Source organism: Erpetoichthys calabaricus, chromosome 14 (assembly GCF_900747795.2).
Source record: "Erpetoichthys calabaricus chromosome 14, fErpCal1.3, whole genome shotgun sequence".
Classification (NCBI taxonomy): domain Eukaryota; kingdom Metazoa; phylum Chordata; class Cladistia; order Polypteriformes; family Polypteridae; genus Erpetoichthys; species Erpetoichthys calabaricus.
This window is the reverse complement of record NC_041407.2, coordinates 55,277-77,718: the sequence shown is the minus strand read 5'-3', so window position 1 is coordinate 77,718 and position 22,442 is coordinate 55,277. Positions and strand designations below refer to the sequence as shown.

Sequence of the window (22,442 nt, the reverse complement as noted above, 5' to 3'; positions counted from 1 at the left end):
ACTTTGCACACCCCCGTTGGGTTCGTTTATTTTTCGAAGTTCGGCACGTTGAGCCAACGCGGGCCAGTTGCTGCAGACTTCGTTATCAATATGAAGTTCACTAGAGGGCCACTTGAACGAGGCGCCGGTGCCCGGGGAGGCTTGACTCGCGCTGTGGTCGCAACTTGCACACAACTAAGTGAATACAAAGCCGGCGGTTTGTGAAATATCCATTAGTGAACGTCGAACCTCCAAGCCCAACGATGACAGACGGGGCAGCTATACCGCTCGCTCGCTCAGGGCGTTTCGCGGAGTGTCGACGGTCCGCCAGCTGCAGGTTCTTCACGTTTGTTAGGAGAGATAAAAGCAGTTCGAGTCGAAGGAGTAGATTATGCAACTGGGAAAGGCGGAAAGTGAACTAATACAGTGGGCTCTCCGTTATACGGCGCATGGGAAAGCGACCCCGCAGGCGTTTCGTGGATTTGGCCCCCTCGGCGGCGTGTTTTTAATCCTCCATAGCTTGTTACGCTGATGTAGAAGCGCGTGGTTTCGAATTCTCGGACACGCAGGGCATGTCGCGAAGTAGGGGGCGGGGAGGCCAGAACGGGTTTTGAGTTCGATGGTCTGTTTAAAAATTGTACAGAAACCGAAGGAAAAGTTCGGGGGCTTAAACTCCTGAAGACCCCCCTGCTCCGCCATTGAGTTGCACCCGAAAAAGCAACGGGCGCCCACCTGCGTAGTAAATGAAGTCTGGCAGGGCTGTCACACCGGGGTGCCTGCTGGGTTGTGTCTCAATCGGCGAGTCGTCTCACTTCTGATTGATGTCTTTGATTTATTTAGCTGCCTAATTTCATCTTTCATTTAGAAATGAGCGCATATGTCTAATGTGCACTCAAAAAACAGGCAAATCTGCATTTTTGACATAGTTCCTTCTTGGGACGCTTTTGTCATTTTCATTTGAATTACACATTTTCATATTAATTTATCTTCTGCCCCGGGGAGGGGGGGGGGGGGGGGGGGGTTATGTCACTGAAGAAACTGTGGCCTTACAGCATTCTGTGCCCCCTGACCTACCTTAAGGCAAATTAACAGGATAAAAGACAAAAGAGAGTCAAAAACAAGTTATGCTAAAAATGAATAATTCTACATTTGTAATGACTGTAACTCTCCAACTGCTGCTCATTTGTAGATGCAGAAAAAGAAAAAAGAGCCGCTTCTAGATTAGTCTGAGGCAAAATAACTTGCCAATTTATGAGACTGAAACAAAACCAGCTGCTACACTGGGGTCCCAGAGGACTGGGATTGAGGACCACTGGTAGGAACACAGCGTAGCTACCCCTCAATGGACACCAGTCTATTCTTGGCACATGCTTACACACACAAATAGCAGGGCAGTTGGGATGTCACATTGGTGGGCTCTGTGCAGACTCCCATGTCCCTGCCTGCAATCCAGTGCCTGATGAAGGGGTCTTAGCTGCCTCAAGCTTGCATTTAGTTGGCCAATAAAAGGTGTCATTTCACCCTACCTTCTCCTGTATCAATCTATGGCTAACACAGTACAACACTCTACTGCTATCTCCAATGTGACGCACCACTTTATACAAAGGTGCTAGTTCTCAGAACCTGTGTAGGTCATTTTTCGATTTAACCTAAAACTCCTTAAAAATGGCCAGTAGAGTTTATTCATCTGTAAATGTTATACAGGTCCTGGTCATAAAATCAGAATATCATGACAAAGTTGATTTATTTCAGTAATTCCATTCAAAAAGTGAAACTTGTATATTAGATTCATTCATTACACACAGACTGATGTATTTCAAATGTTTATTTCTTTTGATGATTATAACTGACAACTAATGAAAGTCCCAAATTCAGTATCTCGGAAAATTAGAATATTGTGAAAAGGTTCAATATTGAAGACACCTGGTGCCACACTCTAATCAGCTAATTAACTCAAAAGCCTTTAAATGGTCTCTCAGTCGAGTTCTGTAGGCTACACAATCATGGGGAAGACTGCTGACGTGACAGTTGTCCAAAAGACGACCACTGACACCTCGCACAAGGAGGGCAAGACACAAAAGGTCATTGCTAAAGAGGCTGGCTGTTCACAGAGCTCTGTGTGCAAGCACATTAATAGAGAGGTGAAGGGAAGGACAAGATGTGGTAGAAAAATGTGTATAAGCAATAGGGATAACCGCACCCTGGAGAGGATTGTGAAACAAAAATGTGGGGGAGATTCACAAAGAGTGGACTGCAGCTGGAGTCAGTGCTTCAAGAACCACCACGCACAGACGTGTATGCAAGACATGAGTTTCAGCTGTCGCATTCCTTGTGTCAAGCCACTCTTGAACAAGAGACAGCGTCAGAAGCGTCTCGCCTGGGCTAAAGACAAAAAGGACTGGACTGCTGCTGAGTGATCCAAAGTTATGTCCTCTGATGAAAGTAAATTTTGTATTTCCTTTGGAAATCAAGGTCCCAGAGTCTGGAGGAGGAGAGGAGAGGCACAGAATCCACGTTGCGTGAGGTCCAGTGTAAAGTTTCCACAGTCAGTGATGGTTTGGGGTGCCATGTCGTCTGCTGGTGTTGGTCCATTGTGTTTTCTGAGGTCCAAGGTCAACACAGCCGTCTACCAGGAAGTTTTAGAGCACTTCATGCTTCCTGCTGCTGACAAACTTTATGGAGATGCAGATTTCATTTTCCAACAGGACCTGGCACCTGCACACAGTGCCAAAGCTACCAGTACCTGGTTTAAGGACCATGGTATCCCTGTTCTTGATTGGCCAGCAATCTCGCCTGACCTTAACCCCATAGAAAATCTATGGGGTATTGTGAAGAGGAAGATGCAATACGCCAGACCCAACAATTCAGAAGAGCTGAAGGCCACTATCAGAGCAACATGGGCTCTCATAACACCTGAGCAGTGCCACAGACTGATCGACTCCATGCCACGCCGCATTGCTGCAGTAATCCAGGCCAAAGGAGCCCCAACTAAATACTGAGTGCTGTACATGCTCATACTTTTCATGTTCATACCTTTCAGTTGGCCAACATTTCTAAAAATCCTTTTTTTGCATTGGTCTTAATTGATATTCTAATTTTCCGAGATACTGAATTTGGGACTTTCATTAGTTGTCCGTTATAATCATCAACACTAAAAGAAATAAACATTTGAAATACATCAGTCTGTGTGCAATGAATGAATCTAATATACAAGTTTCACTTTTTGAATGGAATTACTGAAATAAATCAACTTTGTCATGATATTCTAATTTTATGACCAGCACCTGTACTTGATGAGCTTTCATGTAGCTTATCTGAACAGGTGAACTCTTAACCAGCTCTCCAGACGAGTGACTTGTGTGCTTTCAGAGATAAGCTATGGACAGTTGTGTACAAAGATCGGGGCCCACATTCTTCATACACGACATGCTAGAAGATGGGGGGCGGTTTGTGCAGATGGATGGGCTGAGTAGTAATATACGCAAAGACTGGGTGGACGGGTGAGGTGGTCACATCAAGTAAAAACACAAACACAGCCGCTTGGACCGAGTTGTAAGATTTATTTACACAAAAGGAAAATGCATGGCAGCCCTTGGAAGAAATGCAAAGGGAGGTGCAGGCTAAGGGGTGACGGGTGACTCGTAGACCACAGTGGGCCATTGAGCTGAATGTGGCTAATTATGTTTAGGTGACATTTCAGGTCTGAAGTGATTCAGAAGCCACAGTCTTGTGGCTCACTCCTATTAAATGCAAATGAGTGGGTGAGGTTGTGGGCATCCCATGCTAAGCCAAAGTGGTTTTAGAAAAAGTGACCTGAATTGCATTTAGCGGCGATTACTCCGTAGAACTGCAGCATAACCGCCTAAGGCACTGAGGAGGACAGAAGCCTAACATTCAGATGAAAGGTGTCAGGTTTTTGTGTTCGTTTTTTTAAATGTCACACTTTGTGTAGAACTTTATTGCACCTTGGCAAAGGCCTCCAGGGATCCATGGTTTCATTTGGATGAGGTGATGGATGTCTAGTGGAGGCTGTAATAGGTGATTGAAACCTGTGAACGAGTCATTGACTTTGCAGTCCATCATCGGAGAGTCCCCTGCCTGAGGAAGTTGTAGCAAACCAGCCAACATGTCAGGCATTGCTCACCTTGAACCCTGCACTGAGGGTGTAACCCGTTGTGGAGAAAATCCTCCAGATTGTTTGTGAAATCTCAAGCTGCAATGCTATGCTAAGCTTCATCTTTTGCCTGGTATGGAGCAGGCTAGGAGATGTTTATCTGGCTTTGGTACCAAGCACGACTTGCCCTAATCTTTTTTGGCATAACCAAAACGGTCTGAAATGGGCCTGTTTTGTCAATTTAAGCAAAGCGTACGAGCTACATTTGCTACGTGGACTACGCCCTAGGAGGTCATGTGGCATATCACATTCAGGTCTGGATTTGAACCCATGTGTGACACTCCAATTCCAAGGCTCACCCTTGCTAGTGGCTATTCTGGCAGCTAATAGACACACAAAATGCCAGAATGAGAACCTGATGGCCACTCAGAAGTAAACCAACAAACACCATAGACAACTTCGTCTCGTTGTGCTCCTTTTGGAAATTCAAATTGTTGTTGTTATAAATCTAATTCATTTCAAGGCTGAATGTTGCAATGTTTTAGTCCCAGAGAATCAGTGCCCTTGGATTACTGGGCTTGTGGCTGCAATTGCTGAGAGTTCACTGACTAATTTCAGTGGTCGGTCAAATGACTGGCTGTTGCATAAGATGCGTTTAGCATTTTAAGAAATGCTGATATTTGGTTGTAATGGAGAGTTGGTGACAAGTTTTCTCCTGGTGCTTCTCTTCACACCTCCAAGACATCCATTTTAGATTAACGGCATCTCTAAAGAAGCCTTGTCAGCATGTATGTCTGAGAGCCGGAGTACGGCCTGTTGATTCTGACCATGTGTGAAATGTTCTGCCAGGTGCAGAGCTCGCCCATAACACTTTGACATCTGCAGCACTGGGCACCTCCAATGAGTGTCCTGCTATTCCTTAAATAAAACTGATTTTAAAAATCTTTTATCAACTGGAGCAACAAGTGAGGGCCGTGAGTGTGGTGTTCAGGTGTTAAAACTGCTAGGCCTCGGTGACTTTAAAGCTCTCCAGGCTCTGATCTTTGACTGTTCACATAACAACGGCATATGTTGATGAGAAAGGCGCTATATAAATAAAATGATTTATTGTTGTTTAAAGGCAAGGACAATGAAGACTGATTACATGAAATCCTGAATAGTGTCCTGTACATTTACTTTAATCGGTGACATTTTTTTCAGTGGTAGGTGGTTACCTGAAAGGAAGGGGGGCTTTTTTTTTTTTTTTTCTAAATTAAGCAAATGGAACACTTCTGATGTACTGAGAAGGTCCTGTAGTCTGGAACTTGGTATCTAACTTTCATTTTCCAATTCTTCTAATTCCAAAACAGGAATGCCTGGCCAGTTCTTAATACAGACTTAACGTTGCTCCACCACTAGTGCAATGTCTGCGATTGACGAGGCGAGTTGGGCTCCTTCTGAAGGTGTACATGTGCATCTGTCATTCTTCCACCTTCACATCACTGCTTACCAAAGCTACTTCTCGTCATTCTGATGCTGCTACTTTCAATGTTTCAACAAAAGTACCAAGTGCACCCCCCAACCTGCCCCCTTTATCATACTATGCAAATGTGATTGTTGCCTTTAGTTGTGATAAGCTTGGTTTTCCCTGCAGTGATCCATCCATCCATCCATTCTCTTCCGCTTATCCGAGGTCGGGTCGCGGGGGCAGCAGCTTGAGCAGAGATGCCCAGACTTCTGTCTCCCCGGCCACTTCTTCTAGCTCTTCTGGGAGAATCCCGAGGCGTTCCCAGGCCAGCCGGGATGCATAGTCCCTTCTGCGTGTCCTGGGTCTTCCCCTGGGCCTCCTCCCGGTTAGACGTGCCCGGAACACCTCACCAGGGAGGCGTCCAGGAGGCATCCTGATCAGATGCCCGAGCCACCTCATCTGACTCTTCTCGATGCGGAGGAGCAGCGGCTCTACTCTGAACTTCTCACCCTATCTTTAAGGGAAAGCCCAGACACCCTGCGGAGGAAACTCATTTCAGCCGCTTGTATTTGCGATCTCGTTCTTTTGGTCACTACCCAAAGCTCATGACCATAGGTGAGGGTAGGAGCGCAGATCGACTGGTAAATTGAGAGCTTTGCCTTGCGGCTCAGCTCCTTTTTCACCACGACAGACCGATGCAGAGCCCGCATTACTGTGGATGCCGCACCGATCCGCCTGTCGATCTCACGCTCCATTCTTCCCTCACTCATGAACAAGACCCCGAGATACTTGAACTCCTCCACTTGGGGCAGGATCTCGCTCCCAACCCTGAGAGGGCACTCCACCCTTTTCCGGGTGAGGACCATGGTCTCGGATTTGGAGGTGCTGATTCTCATCCCAGCCGCTTCACACTCAGCTGCGAACCGATCCAATGAGAGCTGAAGATCACGGCCTGATGAAGCAAACAGGACAACATCATCTGCAAAAAGCAGTGACCCAATCCTGACTCCACCAAACCGGACCCCCTCAACACCCTGGCTGCGCCTAGAAATTCTGTCCATAAAAGTTATGAACAGAATCAGTGACAAAGGGCAGCCCTGGCGGAGTCCAACTCTCACTGGAAACGGGTTCGACTTACTGCCTGCAATGCGGACCAAGCTGTGGCACAAATCGTACAGGGACCGAACAGCCCTTATCAGGGAGCCCGGTACCCCATACTCCCGGAGCACCCACCCACAGGGACACGGTCGAACGCCTTTTTCAAGTCCACAAAACACATGTAGGCTGGTTGGGCGAACTCCCATGCACCCTCCAGGACCCTGCTAAGGGTATAGAGCTGGTCCACTGTTCCATGACTAGGACGAGAACCACACTGTTCCTCCTGAATCTGAGGCTCGACTATCTGACGGACCCTCCTCTCCAGAACCCCCGAATAGACTTTTCCAGGGAGACTGAGGAGTGTGATCCCTCTGTAGTTGGAACACACCCTCCGGTCCCCCTTCTTAAAGAGGGGGACCACCACCCCGGTCTGCCAATCCAGAAGCACTGTCCCTGATGTCCATGCGATGTTGCAGAGACGTGCCAACCAAGACAGCCCTACAACATCCAGAGCCTTGAGGAACTCCGGGCGTATCTCATCCACCCCCGGGGCCCTGCCACCAAGGAGTTTTTTGACCACCTCGGTGACCTCAGTCCCAGAGATGGTGGAGTCCACCTCCGAGTCCCCAGGCTCTGCTTCCTCATTGGAAGGCATGTTAGTGGGATTAATAATAATAATAATAATAATACATTTTATTTATATAGCGCCTTTCCCATGCTCAAGGCACTTACAGAATATAATAAAGAACAGCAGTGTATACAGTATATAGTATTGTACAAACCAGATAAATAAAGAAGATTGAGACAGTGAATTCTGGGGAAAAAAAAAAAAAAAACAGACCACATAATTGATGTTCTCGCACACACACACAGGTTACATTGGCATCTTGACAGAGAGGTAAACTGAGAGAAGGGTAATAAAGTCAGGTAGAGCTACAAGCCAAACTGAACAGATGAGTTTTGAGTTGTTTTTTAAAAGAATTCATGGAGTCAGCTGACCTGATTAATTTCGGTAGGTCATTCCAGAGTCTGGGCGCTATATAGCTGAAGGCCCTGCTGTCACCCATGGAGTGTAGATTAGTGAGGGGCACAACAAGATGGCCAGAATCCGAGGACCTTAGTGGGCGGCAGGCACATAGTGATGGAGAAGGTCACTGATGTAGTTTGGTGCGAGGTTATTTAAGGCTTTGTAGGTTATTAGTAGGATTTTATATTTGATTCTGTAAGACACAGGGAGCCAGTGAAGATGGAGCAGGATGGGTGTGATGTGCTCGCTGCTGCTGGTTCGTGTCCGGACTCTTGCAGCTGAGTTTTGAATAAGCTGGAGCTGTGATATGAGATTAGAAGGGGCACCTGCCAGTAGGGAATTATAATAATCGATGCGGGATGTGATAAAAGCATGGACAAGTTTGTCAGCATTAGAGAAGGAGAGGAACGAGCGAACACGGGATATGTTACGGAGGTGAAAGTAAGAAAGTTTCTTAATGTGATTTATGTGGGTGGAATAAGAAAGGGACGAATCAAAAATGACACCAAGATTTTTTACAGTAGAGGCAGGTCTGATGAGATCACTGCCAAGATGGACTGGGAAAGAGCTCATTTAATTAAGTTGCATTTTCGTCCCAATTTGCAGAAGTTCAGTTTTATTGCAATTTAATTTTATAGAGTTCTGCTCCATCCAGGTTTTAATCTCACTAAGGCTAAGAAAGCTCTGATGAAGTTCCACTTTTAACATTGAAGTAGAGCTGAGTATCATCTGCATAAAAATGATAACCCAGTCCATAGCTATGGATAATATGTCCAAGGGGAAGTATGTAAATAAAGAAAAGCAGAGGACCGAGGACAAAGCCTTGAGGAGCTCCTTGTGTGACTGGCACTGTGCTGGACCTGCTCTTGCCAAGGCTAACAAACTCTTGCCTATCAGTCAGATAGGACTTGAACCACTGGAGGGCAGTGCCAGAGATCCCCAGCATGTTCTCCATTCTGGACAGTAGGATGTCATGTCTGACCCGAGTGTCAAATGCTGCACTGAGGTCTAACAGAATTAATATGCTGGTTTGTCCAGAGTCTGCTGCCATAAGCAAATCATTGGTTACCCGTAGCAGAGCAGTTTCACAGCTGTGCCGCGCCCTGACACCAGACTGAAAGGGTTCCATCAAATAGTTAGAGGTTAGGTAATTGGTGAGTTGGGAAGCTACAACACACTGAAGAACTTTTGACAGGAAAGGTAAGTGGGAAATAGGCCGGAAATTGTTAAGATTGTCAGCATCAAGACCAGACTTTTTTAACATTGGGGTTACAGAAGCAATTTTAAAAGTGAGCGGCACAGAGCCGGTGTCGAGGGATGAGTTTATTATTGTTGTAACAGTCGGAATTATGGCATGAAGGCAGGATTTAAGTAGTGTGGTGGGGATGGGGTCCAGTACACAAGTAGTCGGCCTCATCTTACAAAGCAGGTTATTAACAGACGCAGAAGTGACTGGTGAGAACTTAGAGAAGGAGCTGGATGGAGTGGGAAAACAGGAAGAGATATAAACAGATGATGTATTTATGTTAGTTGAATTATTTAGATCGTTAATTTTGTTACGGAAAAAGAGGAGGAATTCCTCACAGACTTCAGTACAAGAGGTAGTTGGGCCAGATGCGGGTTCGAGTAGTTTATTAACTACAGAGAACAAAACCCGTGGGTTATCATGGCCACTTTCTATTATTCTGCCGTAATGGGTGTTCTTGGCAGAACTTAGTGCTTCTCTGTAAGCTCTTTGGTGGTCAGAGAAAGCCTGGATGTGCACGGTGAGGCCAGTCTTACGTGACATTCTCTCCCGGTGTCGGGAATCAACATGTTGTGTCAAGTCAAAGCAATCCAGTAAGGATAGGAATTCATTTCTCAGTTTAGATGTAGTAATGTCAATATGGATGTTGACATCACCAAGAAGGATAATTCTCTGAGAGTAAGAGCTTAGGTGGGTCAAAAGTTCAATCAGATCGGATAAGAAGGATGCATTGTATTTTGGGGGACGATAAAGAACAATGAGTGAGACAGGACCTGATTTTGTTATTAGTTTAAGAGCCAGACACTCAAAAGACAATGGACAGTCAATCAGGATTCGTTTAATGTTTAAGTCATCTCTGATGATTACTGCAAGCCTGCAGCCTTGTCTTGAGCTGCAAGGCTCTGTGTGGAAAGTGAAACCATTGGAGTCGCCCCTGTGAGAGACGCAAATTCGTTTGGCTTTTGCCAAGTCTCCGTTAGACACAGAATATCAAGTTTGGTGTCAGTGATGAGTTCTGACAGCACCAATGCTTTGCCATTAAGAGACCTCGAGTTAAACAGTGCAATATTAGTTTATGAGGCTTCTTTTTGCACAGAGCCGTGATCAGGGTTTATTTTCACATAATGTAAATTTGGCACACTGACACTTCTATTTCCAGGGTCATGAGAAGGACAGCGTATTCCTGAGCAAATGCTGCCGGTGGTCTTTTCATTCGCAGCCCGGTGGTGGCGGCGACCTGACCCGCGATGTACATATTTCGGGCGCTGCAAAATACTGGCGTCCTTTAGGATGTTCCAGTCAGACCATTTGCTCTGGACAAACTGTTTAATAAGAAGGAGTTTGTCATGAGAGTATTTTAGCATGATACTGGGCAATACTTATCTAAATAGCAGTGGAGAAGCAGCACAGCAGACCGGTATGACAGGCGGGTGTGGTAGCGTAGGTGAGCGGCGTTAGCAAGCAGCAGAAAGCACAGCAGGAGGAGGTAGCAGGATTTGGAGGTTCCAATACACAGCCACAAACAGTAACGCTTGGTAATTTCAGGCGTGATCGCCCCGGAGCCAAAAGCCAGATTAGTATGAACATCAGATCGGTTCCCAGTCGTGGAGTACTGTAAGATGAAACGGGAGCAGATCAGCATAGCGAATTTAATATAATCACGGAGACAGATCATCCTAAGGTCCTAGATTGCCAGGTACAAAGAAATGTTCGTAGGTTCTCGTCCCGTGATCCACAGACTCAGCTGTTCCCAGTCAAAGTAGAGTCCAGAAAATCTGTAAATATTAAGCCAAATCCATACAATTTGAGTCAGCTGTATCCACGAACTATACGTACAATAAAAAAAATAAAACAAGCGTAAGAAAGTGTAGAATTTAGGCGAATTTTGCGAAAAGTGTTGTTAACAGGGAGGAGCGGCAACAACATCTGTGCGCCAGCGTTCCCTCATCTGCATAGAATGTACTTCGAAGTACTCCCCCTACCGACCCACAACATCCTGGGTCGAGGTAGGCAGTGCACCATCCCCACCATATACAGTGTTGACACTGCACTGCTTCCCCCTCCTGAGACGCCGGACGGTGGACCAGAATCTTCTCGAAGCCATCTGAAAGTCATTCTCCATGGCCTCCCCAAACTCCTCCCGCACCCGAGTTTTTTCCTCGGCAACCACCGAAGCCGCATTCCGCTTGGCCTGATGGTACCTATTAGCTGCCTCCAGAGTCCCACAGGACAAAAAGGACCTGTAGGACATCCTTCTTCAGCTTGATGGCATCCCTCACCGCTGGTGTCCACCAACGGGTTCGGGGATTGCCGCCACGACAGGCACTGACCACCTTATGGCCACAGCTCCGGTCAGCCGCCTCAACAATAGAGGCACGGAACATGGCCCATTCGGACTCAGTTTTCCCCCACCTCCCTCGGGACGTGGTCGAAGTTCTGCCGGAGGTGGGAGTTGAAGCAACTTCTGACAGGGGGCTCTGCCAGACATTCCCAGCAGACCCTCACAACACGTTTGGGCCTACCAGGCCTGACCGGCATCCTCCCCCACCATCGAAGCCAACTCACCACCAGGTGGTGATCAGTTGACAGCTCCGCCCCTCTCTTCACCCGAGAGTCCAAGACATGTGGCCGCAAGTCCGACGACACGACCACAAAGTCGATCATTGAACTGAGGCCTAGGGTGTCCTGGTGCCAAGTGCACATATGAACACCCCTATGCTTGAACATGGTATTTGTTATGGACAATCCATGATGAGCACAGAAGTCCAATAACAAAACACCACTCGGGTTCAGATCGGGGGGGCCATTCCTCCCAATCACGCCCTTCCAGGTCTCACTGTCATTGCCCACGTGAGCATTGAAGCCTCCCAGCAGAACGAGGGAGTCCCCAGAAGGTATGCCCAATAGCACCCCCTCCAGGGACTCCAAAAAGGGTGGGTACTCTGAACTGCTGTTCGGCGCATACGCACAAACAACAGTTAGGACCCGTCCCCCCACCCGAAGGCGGAGGGAGGCTACCCTCTCGTCCACCGGGGTAAACCCCAATGTACAGGCTCCAAGTCGGGGGGCAATAAGTATGCCCACACCCGCTCGGCGCCTCTCACCGGGGGCAACTCCAGAGTGGTACAGAGTCCAGCCCCTCTCAAGGAGATTGGTTCCAGAGTCCAAGCTGTGCATCAATGTAAGCCCGACTATATCTAACTGGAACCTCTCAACCTCACGCACTAGCTCAGGCTCCTTCCCCTTCAGAGAGGTGACATTCCACGTCCCAAGAGCCAGCTTCTGTAGCCGAGGATCGAACCGCCAAGGTCCCCGCCTTCGGCCACCACCCAACTCACACTGCACCCGACCTCCTTGGCCCCTCCCATAGGTGGTGGGTCCATGGGAAGGGGGACCCACGTTGCCTCTTCGGGCTGTGCCCGGCCAAGCCCCATGGGTGTAAGCCTGACCACCAGGCACTCGCCATCGAGCCCCACCTCCAGTCCTGGCTCCAGAGGGGGCCCCGGTGACCCGCGTCCGGGCAAGGGAAAACGCCATCCAAATTTTTTATTCTTCATAGGAGGTTGTGTTGAACCGCACTTTGTCTCATCCCTCATCTAGGACCAGTTTGCCTTGGGTGGCCCTACCAGGGGCATAAAGCCCCGGACAACAGAGCTCCTCGGATCATTGGGACACGCAAACCCCTCCACCACGATAAGGTGGCGGTTCAAGGAGGGGCCCCTGCAGTGATCAGAAGATAAAATGTTGACTTGAGTGTGCAGAGGAGTCTACTGATGGTGACAATCAATCAGAAAGTGATTGAAATCTCAAGGTTGGGTGTTGGTCGACTAATGCAGCCGTCTGACCGAGCGTCTAAAGCACAGATGTGTGTTCATCCACAGCTCCGCTGAAGAGCGGGGAGCATCAGGGTTGTCCAAATCCAATCCTGCAGGGGCATGGTGGCTGCAAGTAGTCCGTGATTTGCTCTGCTCTGACACCCTCTTGTGGCTGATTTGCTTATTGAGTTTGTGTCCCCTAAGATTTGACTGGAAATGTTAATGTTTAAACAGCAGAAGTCCTTGAGGGGAAAAATTTGCTGAAGGTTAAAGTCGTGTTGCCAGAGGTTGTTACATTTAATATTAAAATCCTTTGATCTCCTCTGTGCCAGCTGTTCGGACTCTGCTAGTCTGTCTAGTCACATAGTGTAAGCCGAGCACTGGTGCAATGGCCGATTTCTGCTCCGTCCTGACAGCGGGGCCTTGTCTACTCCACTGTCTTCCTTATGTTGTGTATTCAAGTTAAGTTTCACCCTGTCCTATGGTCACCCATTTTTCTAGCACAATTTCCGGGAGTCTTGAGTATTTCACAGTGGAATTGGGTGTAGTCCATTGCTTGGCACAGTTGGTTGAACTGAGCCACTCCAGCACTGCCAGTTAGCCTAGCATAATGCAGTGGCGCAGGGTTTTTGTGTTCAGCTGTCTGGTGCTGGAAACTACGTCCAGCACCGCTGTGGTTGTAATTGCCAAGTCAGAATTTTTCTTTCTGGTGTGTGTATATGACAGGTGACAAAGTTTTAAATGTCTGTGACCATGATACCACTGAGAAGATTCCACTGTGTTTTAAAATAAATACCCTTGGGAGTAACTGTGAGTTCAGGTGGGTATGATAAGCCAAGTGTTCAGCATTCACATGGTAAGAATGACTAAGTTCCACTAGGAGCTACTGGGCCTAAATAAAGAGGAAGACTTTGAAATCCTTTCTCAGATGTTTGCGTCCTGATCCTGCAGAGGGCACTCATTTGATTCCTTTTGGTTACTCCAGTGTCCGAGGTGCAGATCGTCTGCCTGTTAAGCCAGTCAACTCCTGCAGCTACATCCATGGGACTGCAGATGTGCCCCTCTTACCCAAAACCGTAGGCCAGTGCTTGGATGAGACTACAGAGAGGATCCCTGACCGGGAGGCTTTGGTGTTCTTGAAAGATGGCATCAGGAAGACTTTCTCCCAATTTAGGCAGGATGTAAGTAGAATTCTGTGATGTTATACAAATTTGTTATCGTAACTGAAGTAGTGTGGAAGATAAATGTAACTTGTATATTCATGTACTTCACAGTCCTTCTAATGCTGCATTTGTGCTCTATGGGGAAATTTCAGCGTCCCTGTGGGAAACTTCACATGACTGTCCTGTGAAGTGGTCACTTCCATTGGGACTATTTCCAGACCATGCCAAGGCACCAGCTGATGCATATAATCGACTTCATGTCATCCCTTTCGTCTTGCTTGTCTTTCCTTGAACACAGTCTGTGGTGGCACCAAGGAGGTATTCTAACTATAAGCAGAGTCTACCTCTCTCAGTCCAGAGATGAGGCATTTCCACTCCAAGGGCCTCCTGTGTTGTTGAACCCATAGTGTGATCTTCAGCTTCAAGACTCTGAGTGGGCCTCAGTTGGGGTGACCTTTTGAATGCAATTGTGTGAAATGTCGAGAGAGGTTGTTACTTGGAGAATCACTTATCTTACATTAGAATGCTGTAGCAATTGATGGAAATGCCATTTGAACTTAACATACAGTAGATGGACGGAACTGATCAGGGTAGTGACGCCCAGTCGGGCCAACTTAGTATGTTGCTACTGTAGCCCTCCTTTAGGATAAGAGAAGTGAAGAAGGTGATGGTGGTGATGAGCATTTCCATGCATACAGTACATGTGCACTTGGGCTCAGTAAGACTTTATTACACAGATGACTTGTGGAAACTTCAGAAGTTTTGTCAATCTGTTGTTTTGTGTTTGTTGATTGGTCAAACGGAACAACATGTTTGGTTTTGTATTCGGAGACTTTAGGGTCAGGCTTCAGAGACCAGTGTGTCCACTTTGATGTCGCACTGTTTGTCTGCAGCCTGTAGTTGTACAAGTTGTATAAAATAAAGTCTTGACCTCTGATAGCACACTTTAACTGTACAAATTCAAATGCATATAAAATGAGTGCAGATGTAGAGGAGCACCTTAGGAGTTGCTTAGCCACTCATCACTGTGAGGCTCCAGATATACCTGATCATATTTATGGGCTCGTTGTATTCTGCCTCATCTCTCGCTCTCTTTTCTTTTCTCTTCCATCTCTTGATTAAGTAGTATCTCTTCTTCTTATGTTGTGTTTCTGCCATGTTTGGATGGTCATAGTCGTATACTGTGGGTGATGAACAAAACTTTACCAAAGACCTGAACGTGACCTGGCATCAAACAGCTGATGTGCCTGCTTTCCTGTTTGTGGAATGACAACATTGTGCTATTAAAGCCAGCCCTTGTTGATGCCACCAGCCTGTTGACTTCAAAACCAGCAACATTCACTCTGGAGATAGCATCCATCCATCCATTATCCAACCCGCTATATCCTAACTAGAGGGTCACGGGGGGTATGCTGGAGCCAATCCCAGCCAACACAAGGGCGCAAGGCAGGAAACAAACCCCGGGCAGGGCGCCAGCCCACCACAGGGAGACGGCATACTTACTGAATATATAATCTATACCCTTTTTTTAGAAAGTCTTGTTGTTTTTAAGTCTGCCTGCTGCTTTTCCATAAATGATTGGTTTTTATACCAGCTGTAATGTCCCTGGTAACATTTTAACAAGTGGACTACAAGCATGCAAGTGGCCTACTTGAGGTTGCACAGCCATTTAGGTAAAGATTGACTCTTCGAGCTCATGTAATCAAAGCGAGTTGGCAACACTCCTTATCACGTCTATACCTGTAACGAGACGTGTGAAAGGGTTTTTTGAATCGGAGAGATGTTAGTGTGTGTTTGCTCCTTTTTCAGGGAAGTCCCTTGATTGCACTGAAATGAAGTTGCCTGACATTTATCTGTCACAGGTTGATCAGCTGGCTGCAGGATTACTGGCCATCGGGCTCAAGAAAGGAGACAGAGTGGGAATGTGGGGACCCAATACATACGAGTGGCTTCTTGTGCAGTTTGCCACAGCAAAGGCAGGCATCATAATGGTAAGAAGTCGATGGCCTTTTGCTGGGCAGCAGTGCCACAGAATGCTGTGGCTGTTTTGTGTAATTGTAAATGTTAATGTGTGACATGATGCCCGTTCAGGTGTTGTTCTTGTGTTTTTGTTTTAGGTGTGTGTGAATCCTGCTTACAAAACCAATGAACTGGAGTTTGCCCTCAGGAAGGTACTTTAGTTTTGTTTAAAAACTTGTTGGTCTTGGGACACTTCATTATGTTTGTTTGTTTTTGGTCCAGCTTTACATGAAAATAAATACTAAATATTTACCAACAAAATAAAGTTTTTCTAAAAGTTTCAGTATTTCAGCTTTAAGAAAGAACAGAACCTGGCTGCCACAGTCCTTGTATTCAAACTCGGTGGGGAATGGGGTCTTTGAGGGCTTTCCATATGACTCCATGAACTTCCTCAGGTTTTTGTTTGCTTTGTGGTTTTTATTTCACTAAATAGCAGCAGCCTCCCCCCAACAAAACATCCCAAGATAATTTAGCTAGAAGTGAATGGCTTTGGATTTTGAGCTCCTTAGGCCAGTGATTTGGTTTGCCTGATAAGCACATTCTTTCTAGTACCTTGGGAAATGAAGTTGACTCCGGAAACTTCCACGCCTCCTGTAAAAGTTCTGGAGGGGGGCTTTGAGGAAATATGAGCATCTTTTTACGTCTTCTACATGCCGAAGTGAAGCCGGCCATTCCTTTTTCATTCTTTTGTGTACCTGTTAGTCTGAAATGCATGTTAGCTCCAAACCTTTTGTATTAGAGAAACAAGTGAATTTTTTGTTTGCAGTTTACTTTAAGACATTTTAATCTGTCAGTCTCACGGATATTAAATTCTTGTTTCTTTGACTGGTATTTGTGTGCACTTTGGAGGTTATTACGCGTACACATCGTCAGCATTTCTAAGGAGTGAAGGTTCAGAACAACGGCACATTTACTTTCAATCCCAGCATTCATTGACAAGTTTACACAAGCAGACCCCATGCTTACTTGAAGATTTAAAGGTGAAATGAATAAGGGCCATCATTCATTCTTCTGTTTTCATAACTTGCTTGACTCCATTACTGAAAGTAGGGAGATGAGACTGTGCCTCCAGAACTGGGCGTCTAAGGCATCAGCCTCCTCTGAGTAGGACGACAGTCCATGGCTGCTCTGTCTTTTATAAAGGCCCCTATCCAGTCCCGGTTTTGAACTGACTATTCTGGGTCTGTTATGGGCCATTTTGCCATATGTACCTTTTTCTTGATGGGTATGGGCTATCTCTTCCCAAATGTTGTTTCAGATTTGTGTTTTGGGAGGAACACCGTGTCATTTAACTGCTTAAAGAACTGGGAGTTCATGGAGCATTCTGTAGATCAGTGCAATAATTATCTTTCAAGGCAGATCCTGGTTTGAGTGAAGGTAAAATTAGTGAATTATTCTGTGTATCGACTGTTGCTACTTTGAACCTACAGGGACAGGATTCCACGTCATCCCGTTTTCTGTTAGTGTTCATCTCCTGGGCTTTTCCTTCACCTCCAACGTGGTATTTTTCTCTGTCCTTTTAGGTGATCACTAGCATTTACAAATCTTTCTTTTCCCTTAACTATGTGTTTATTATCAAATTAGGCCCACAAAGTTTGACAGCAGTAGTGATGCCCCACCACCCCAGTACTGCTGCTGCTTGAGGTGACCTCTGTTCCTTGTCAGTGTCCGCCTGTATGGGGCTCCAGTATATAGAGGAGTTCCTGGAAACGCTGGTTGTTCAGTGGTGCTGGGCGATTGGTGAATTTTTTTTTTTTTTTTTCTTCCCACGCCACTGTTGTTAGTCAAATTGCAGCGGGTGGCAGTCTTGCTTTGTTGCTTGGCATCAGGGCACACTAATGATGTCCCTGAAGTGTCAGTGGTGTATTTTGAACAACAAGATCTGCTTTGAGACTGCAGGCCTAGGCCTGCTGGCTTTTCAGTCCAGGAGTGTTTTCTAAAATGACCTCGGAAACAACCTGCCATCCTGCTTCCATATTTAGTATTCAGACCAGAGGATTTTCTTTTTTTACTAATATAAAGTAACTTTAGGACAAACCAAACACACTTGTAAAATGTTAAATATTTTGAATGTCCAAGTGAATTTGTCAAATGTTGTGTTTTTTTTTTTCTTTTTTGCCTGCCTAGGTCGGCTGCAATGCTATTGTGTGCCCCACTCAGTTTAAAACTCAGAGGTATTATGACATGCTAAAGGACATCTGCCCTGAAATTGAGCAGGCCTCTCCAGGAGGAATAAAAAGCAAAAGGTACCATGCATTTCAGTTATTAGATGGGAAAAGTGCTTTCTCTTCCATATGAACTCTGTTGTTGTCCTAACACCACTGTTTCTGCTTGAAATGGGATGTTCCATGAAAGAAACATTACTTTAATGGCTTTCAAGGAGTATTCCACAAAAGGCCCTTGTGAAATGAATCCTTGCTTTCGAGTTTAGGCTCAGTCGGTTTCACAAATGCAAAGTGTTTCTTGTTAACTCAATGAACTTTTTGAAAATCCCCATATTGGCATGCACTTGAGATATTCAAGCAGCTCCTTGAAATGATCATCTAACGTCATATTTCAAAAAGCAGCATCTGCAGAGAAGTACCTGTGACTAAGGTGATGGGCTGCATGGTATATTATGGGACTGCTTGGAAAGTTTTTTCCTTGATTGTCACAGATGCAGTAGTAATCTTTTGAAAAGTTTAAGAAATAATAGTTGATCTGTAATAACACAAATAAGAACCAAGTCTCCTATTAAAGTGGGAAAGGCTGCGTGGCAACCTGTAGCAGACCAATGTCTGAGTTTGTGTTGCACAATTAAATATTAATGACATTATTCAAAGTAAGAAAAGCTTCTTCTGAACTGTCCACTTTAAAGTAGGACACTCACAAACTACATTGAAGATTAAAACAAGTATTCAGTAGATAGATACTTTATTAATCTCCAAGGGGAAATTCATACTCCAGCAGCAGCATACTGATAAAAACAATATTAATTAAAGAGTAATGAAAAAATACAGTGCAAGGTGGAGAGTGCCAGGCAGGTATAACGGACAGTAACTTTGTATAATGTTAACGTTTACCCCCCTGGTGGAATTGAAGAGTCGCATAGTGTGGGGTCTCCTCAGTCTGTTGCTGAAGCTGCTCCTCTGTCTGGAGATGATCCTGTTCAGTGGATGCAGTGGATTCTCCATGATTGACAGGAGTCTGCTCAGCGCCCGTCACTCTGCCATGGATGTCAAACTGACCAGCTCTGTGCCTACAATAGAGCCTGCCTTCCTCGCCAGTTTGTCCAGGTGTGAGGCGTCCCTCTTCTTTATGCTGCCTCCCCAGCACACCACCGCGTAGAAGAGGGTGCTCGCCACAACCGTCTGATAGAACATCTGCAGCATCTTATTGCAGATGTTGAAGGACGCCAGCTTTCTAAGGAATGTGGCAATGTGAAGTAAGTTTGGTAGTGATCTATAATAATAAAAGGCAAAGCCCTCACTGACTGACTCACTCACTGACTGACTGACTGACTGACTCATCACTAATTCTCCAACTTCCCGTGTAGGTGGAAGGCTGAAATTTGGCAGGCTCATTCCTTACAGCTTACTTACAAAAGTTAGGCAGGTTTCATTTCGAAATTCAAAGCGTAATGGTCATAACTGGAACATATTTTTTGTCCATACACTGTAATGGAGGAGGCGGAGTCACGTATCGCGTCATCACGCCTCCTACGTAATCACGTGAACTACAAACAAGGAAGAGATTTACAGCACGAGTCACACGCGGGAACGAAGGTAAATGACGTTAATTTTTGACTGTCTTTTAATACTGTGTAAGCATACATATTAACACATGTGCAATTAAACGTGTGCATTTACGGGGTGATTTCTCAGGCTTAAAAGCTCACCTTTTATCAAACGCGGGAACAAAGGTAACTGACGTTGTTCACTGTCTTTTAATACTGTGTAACCATACATATTAACACATGTGCAATTAAACGTCTGCATTTACGGGGTGATTTCTCAGGCTTAAAAGCTCGCCTTTTACTAAAAAGGTAAATGCAAAACTATTTTCAATCAGTTTATTGAAACGCTCCCGTTAAGGATTGCAATAACATATTCGCAAGATAAAAGAACGAAGTAGGGGGAAATGGAGGAAGAGCCGGAAACAGCGAAGAGCAAAAAATTAATTAAACAATTGAGAACGGAGCGAGTGAAGCATACAAGCATGTTCATAAGGGAAACAAAGCACGGTGTAAAACGTAAGTTTAAATTAAGTTTATAGAAACGCTCCCACTGCAGATTGCAATAACATATTCGCGAGATAAAAGTTTAATGAGAAGACACGAGGTATAAACGAACCACACGCCGTGGCGCAACGTTAGGGGCAACAGTTTCAACCATTCTATGATCTGCTTCTCGCAACTGAAAGACGGCACATGGCGGATGTTAGCCGACTTGCTGACCGCAACATTAGGGGCTTCAACTATGGCGCTGACGCCATATCTCAGTGCCAACAGTTTGCAGACTCTACTTAAAAGACACGCCCTCCTCACTGGACAGTTAAAAAGACCAATCAAACTAACGATGACATCAAGTATTACCCAATCAAAAGTAGGAAAGGAGGCATCTGCATAAAATGCGTGTGGGATGATTTGCATGACACGCTGCTTTAAAAAAAAAATGATAAAAAAAATACGGGATAAATCCCGTCCAGTATTGATTCAAAACGGGACGCGCAATTTCATTGTCAAACGCGGCATGATTCCGTATTTTAAAGGACGGGTGGCAACCCTACACTGCCAGGTAACCACCCATACAATCAGATTGTGATTCAGACTAGGAATGCAATGAATGTAATTACCCCGATCTACATACAAGGCGAAAGTCTTGCAACATTCAAAGATGATGGTTTGGGATAATTAGTACTTATTAAGTACACCATGGCACATAAAAGAGCTTATGAAGCCTTGAACCGAAAAAAGCAAGATCTCAGAGATCGTAAAAAAAAAAAAGGAGGTGATGTCGTTTTACTCGCTGTACATTTTAGTCAAACATTACCAGTTATTCTACGAGGGAGACCAGCAGATGAACTCAACGCGTGTTTAAAATCCATGCTTCTCCCACGCTCGGTTATATGTCGCGTGTTCTCGGGTAGGTACACCAAAAAATGTATACATTTAAGCATGTAATGGGCAAACAAAAAATGAGGTATACCCGAAGGCACTGCAGTAGTACTCAATGTAACTTTACTTCTTAAATGTTAATGTTTTACTGTTTAATAATTTATACGCTTCTTATATATTGTTCAAATTCTTTTATCAAAATACCAGTGACAGCGCAATGCACGATAACATGGAGTGAATACACCATACGCATCTGCCCACGGCCGCCCTGGTGTGCGCAGATAGGAGTTGATTCTAAAATAAAATAAACATAAAAAGAGTAATACAATCATCACCCATACAGCGGATAGCAGACGTGACGTATTATATGTGTACCAGATTTCAAGTCAATAGGTGAAACGGTTTGCAAGCTACAGGTGATTTAAAATCCTGGACAGACCAACGAAAAGCCACGGTAGCAAATTATAGAAGAAGATTTTACTGTTTAATAATTTATATTTATATGAAATGTGCTTCTTATATATTACTTCATATTCTCATATGATAATGATGTTAATGTTGTTTATATTGATTTCTATGTTATTGTAAGTGCATCTATGTGTGTATATGTATGTATGTATGTATGTATGTGTGTGTATATATATATATATATATATATATATATATATATATATATATATATATATAAAAAAAAATATATATATATATATATATATATATATATATAAAAAATATATGTGTATATGTATATATAATATATCTCTATGTGTGTGTATATGTGTATATGTATATATATATATGACAGCAACACTCATAACAATGACAACACAATTACATTGACAATCATGTTACGTTATTTTTAAAATGTTTCCTTTACTTTTTCATAACCTCTTTAACACACTACTTCTCCGCTGCGAAGCGCGGGTATTTTGCTAGTTTATTATATACAAGAAAATACTTGAAAATTACTAGCATATTCTAGTGTGCTTATTTGCAAATATATATTGTGTATTTAGTAACCAAACAATAAGCTGTCCCGTCTGCCATTGCTGTGATGTGAATGTCGCTCTTGCTGAAGGAGTTTGCCCTGATCAGAATGACTGACTAATTGCACTGTATGACTGGACTTGCACTTCAGTGCCATTTAAAAGGACTGAGCTGCTTCTGATGCTGTGAATGATTTGGAGTTTATATGGGCAGGCGGTGGTGAGCTTGGCGCTCAAGCATGAATAACGGCGCCCCCATCTGCTGTACATGTGACGTTTACGGGAAGCCTAAATAACCATTTGTGTCACTGATAATGACTTTGGGTAAATGCATTTTACATGGACTCACTTACAGAAAAAGTCAAATTGATGAAACCTGCTCTCACAATGGTCGGGCATTTGCTGTGGCAAAGTGTCTTCACAATGTCTGCACATGAAGTGTTTTGGAGCTCA

The 22,442-nt window shown here is 44.9% G+C and overlaps 1 protein-coding gene across 1 annotated transcript in view; it reads left to right on the top strand.

The window, feature by feature from the left end:
• acsf2 (acyl-CoA synthetase family member 2) overlaps positions 1-22,442 on the top strand; it is a 72,293-nt gene that overhangs the window by 384 nt on the left and 49,467 nt on the right. The window contains exons 2-5 of the mRNA XM_028819350.2: positions 13,712-13,907; positions 15,752-15,880; positions 16,007-16,060; positions 18,036-18,154. Of these exons, the coding sequence (XP_028675183.1) occupies positions 13,712-13,907; positions 15,752-15,880; positions 16,007-16,060; positions 18,036-18,154 (498 nt within the window). The remainder of the gene's footprint in view (positions 1-13,711; positions 13,908-15,751; positions 15,881-16,006; positions 16,061-18,035; positions 18,155-22,442) is intronic.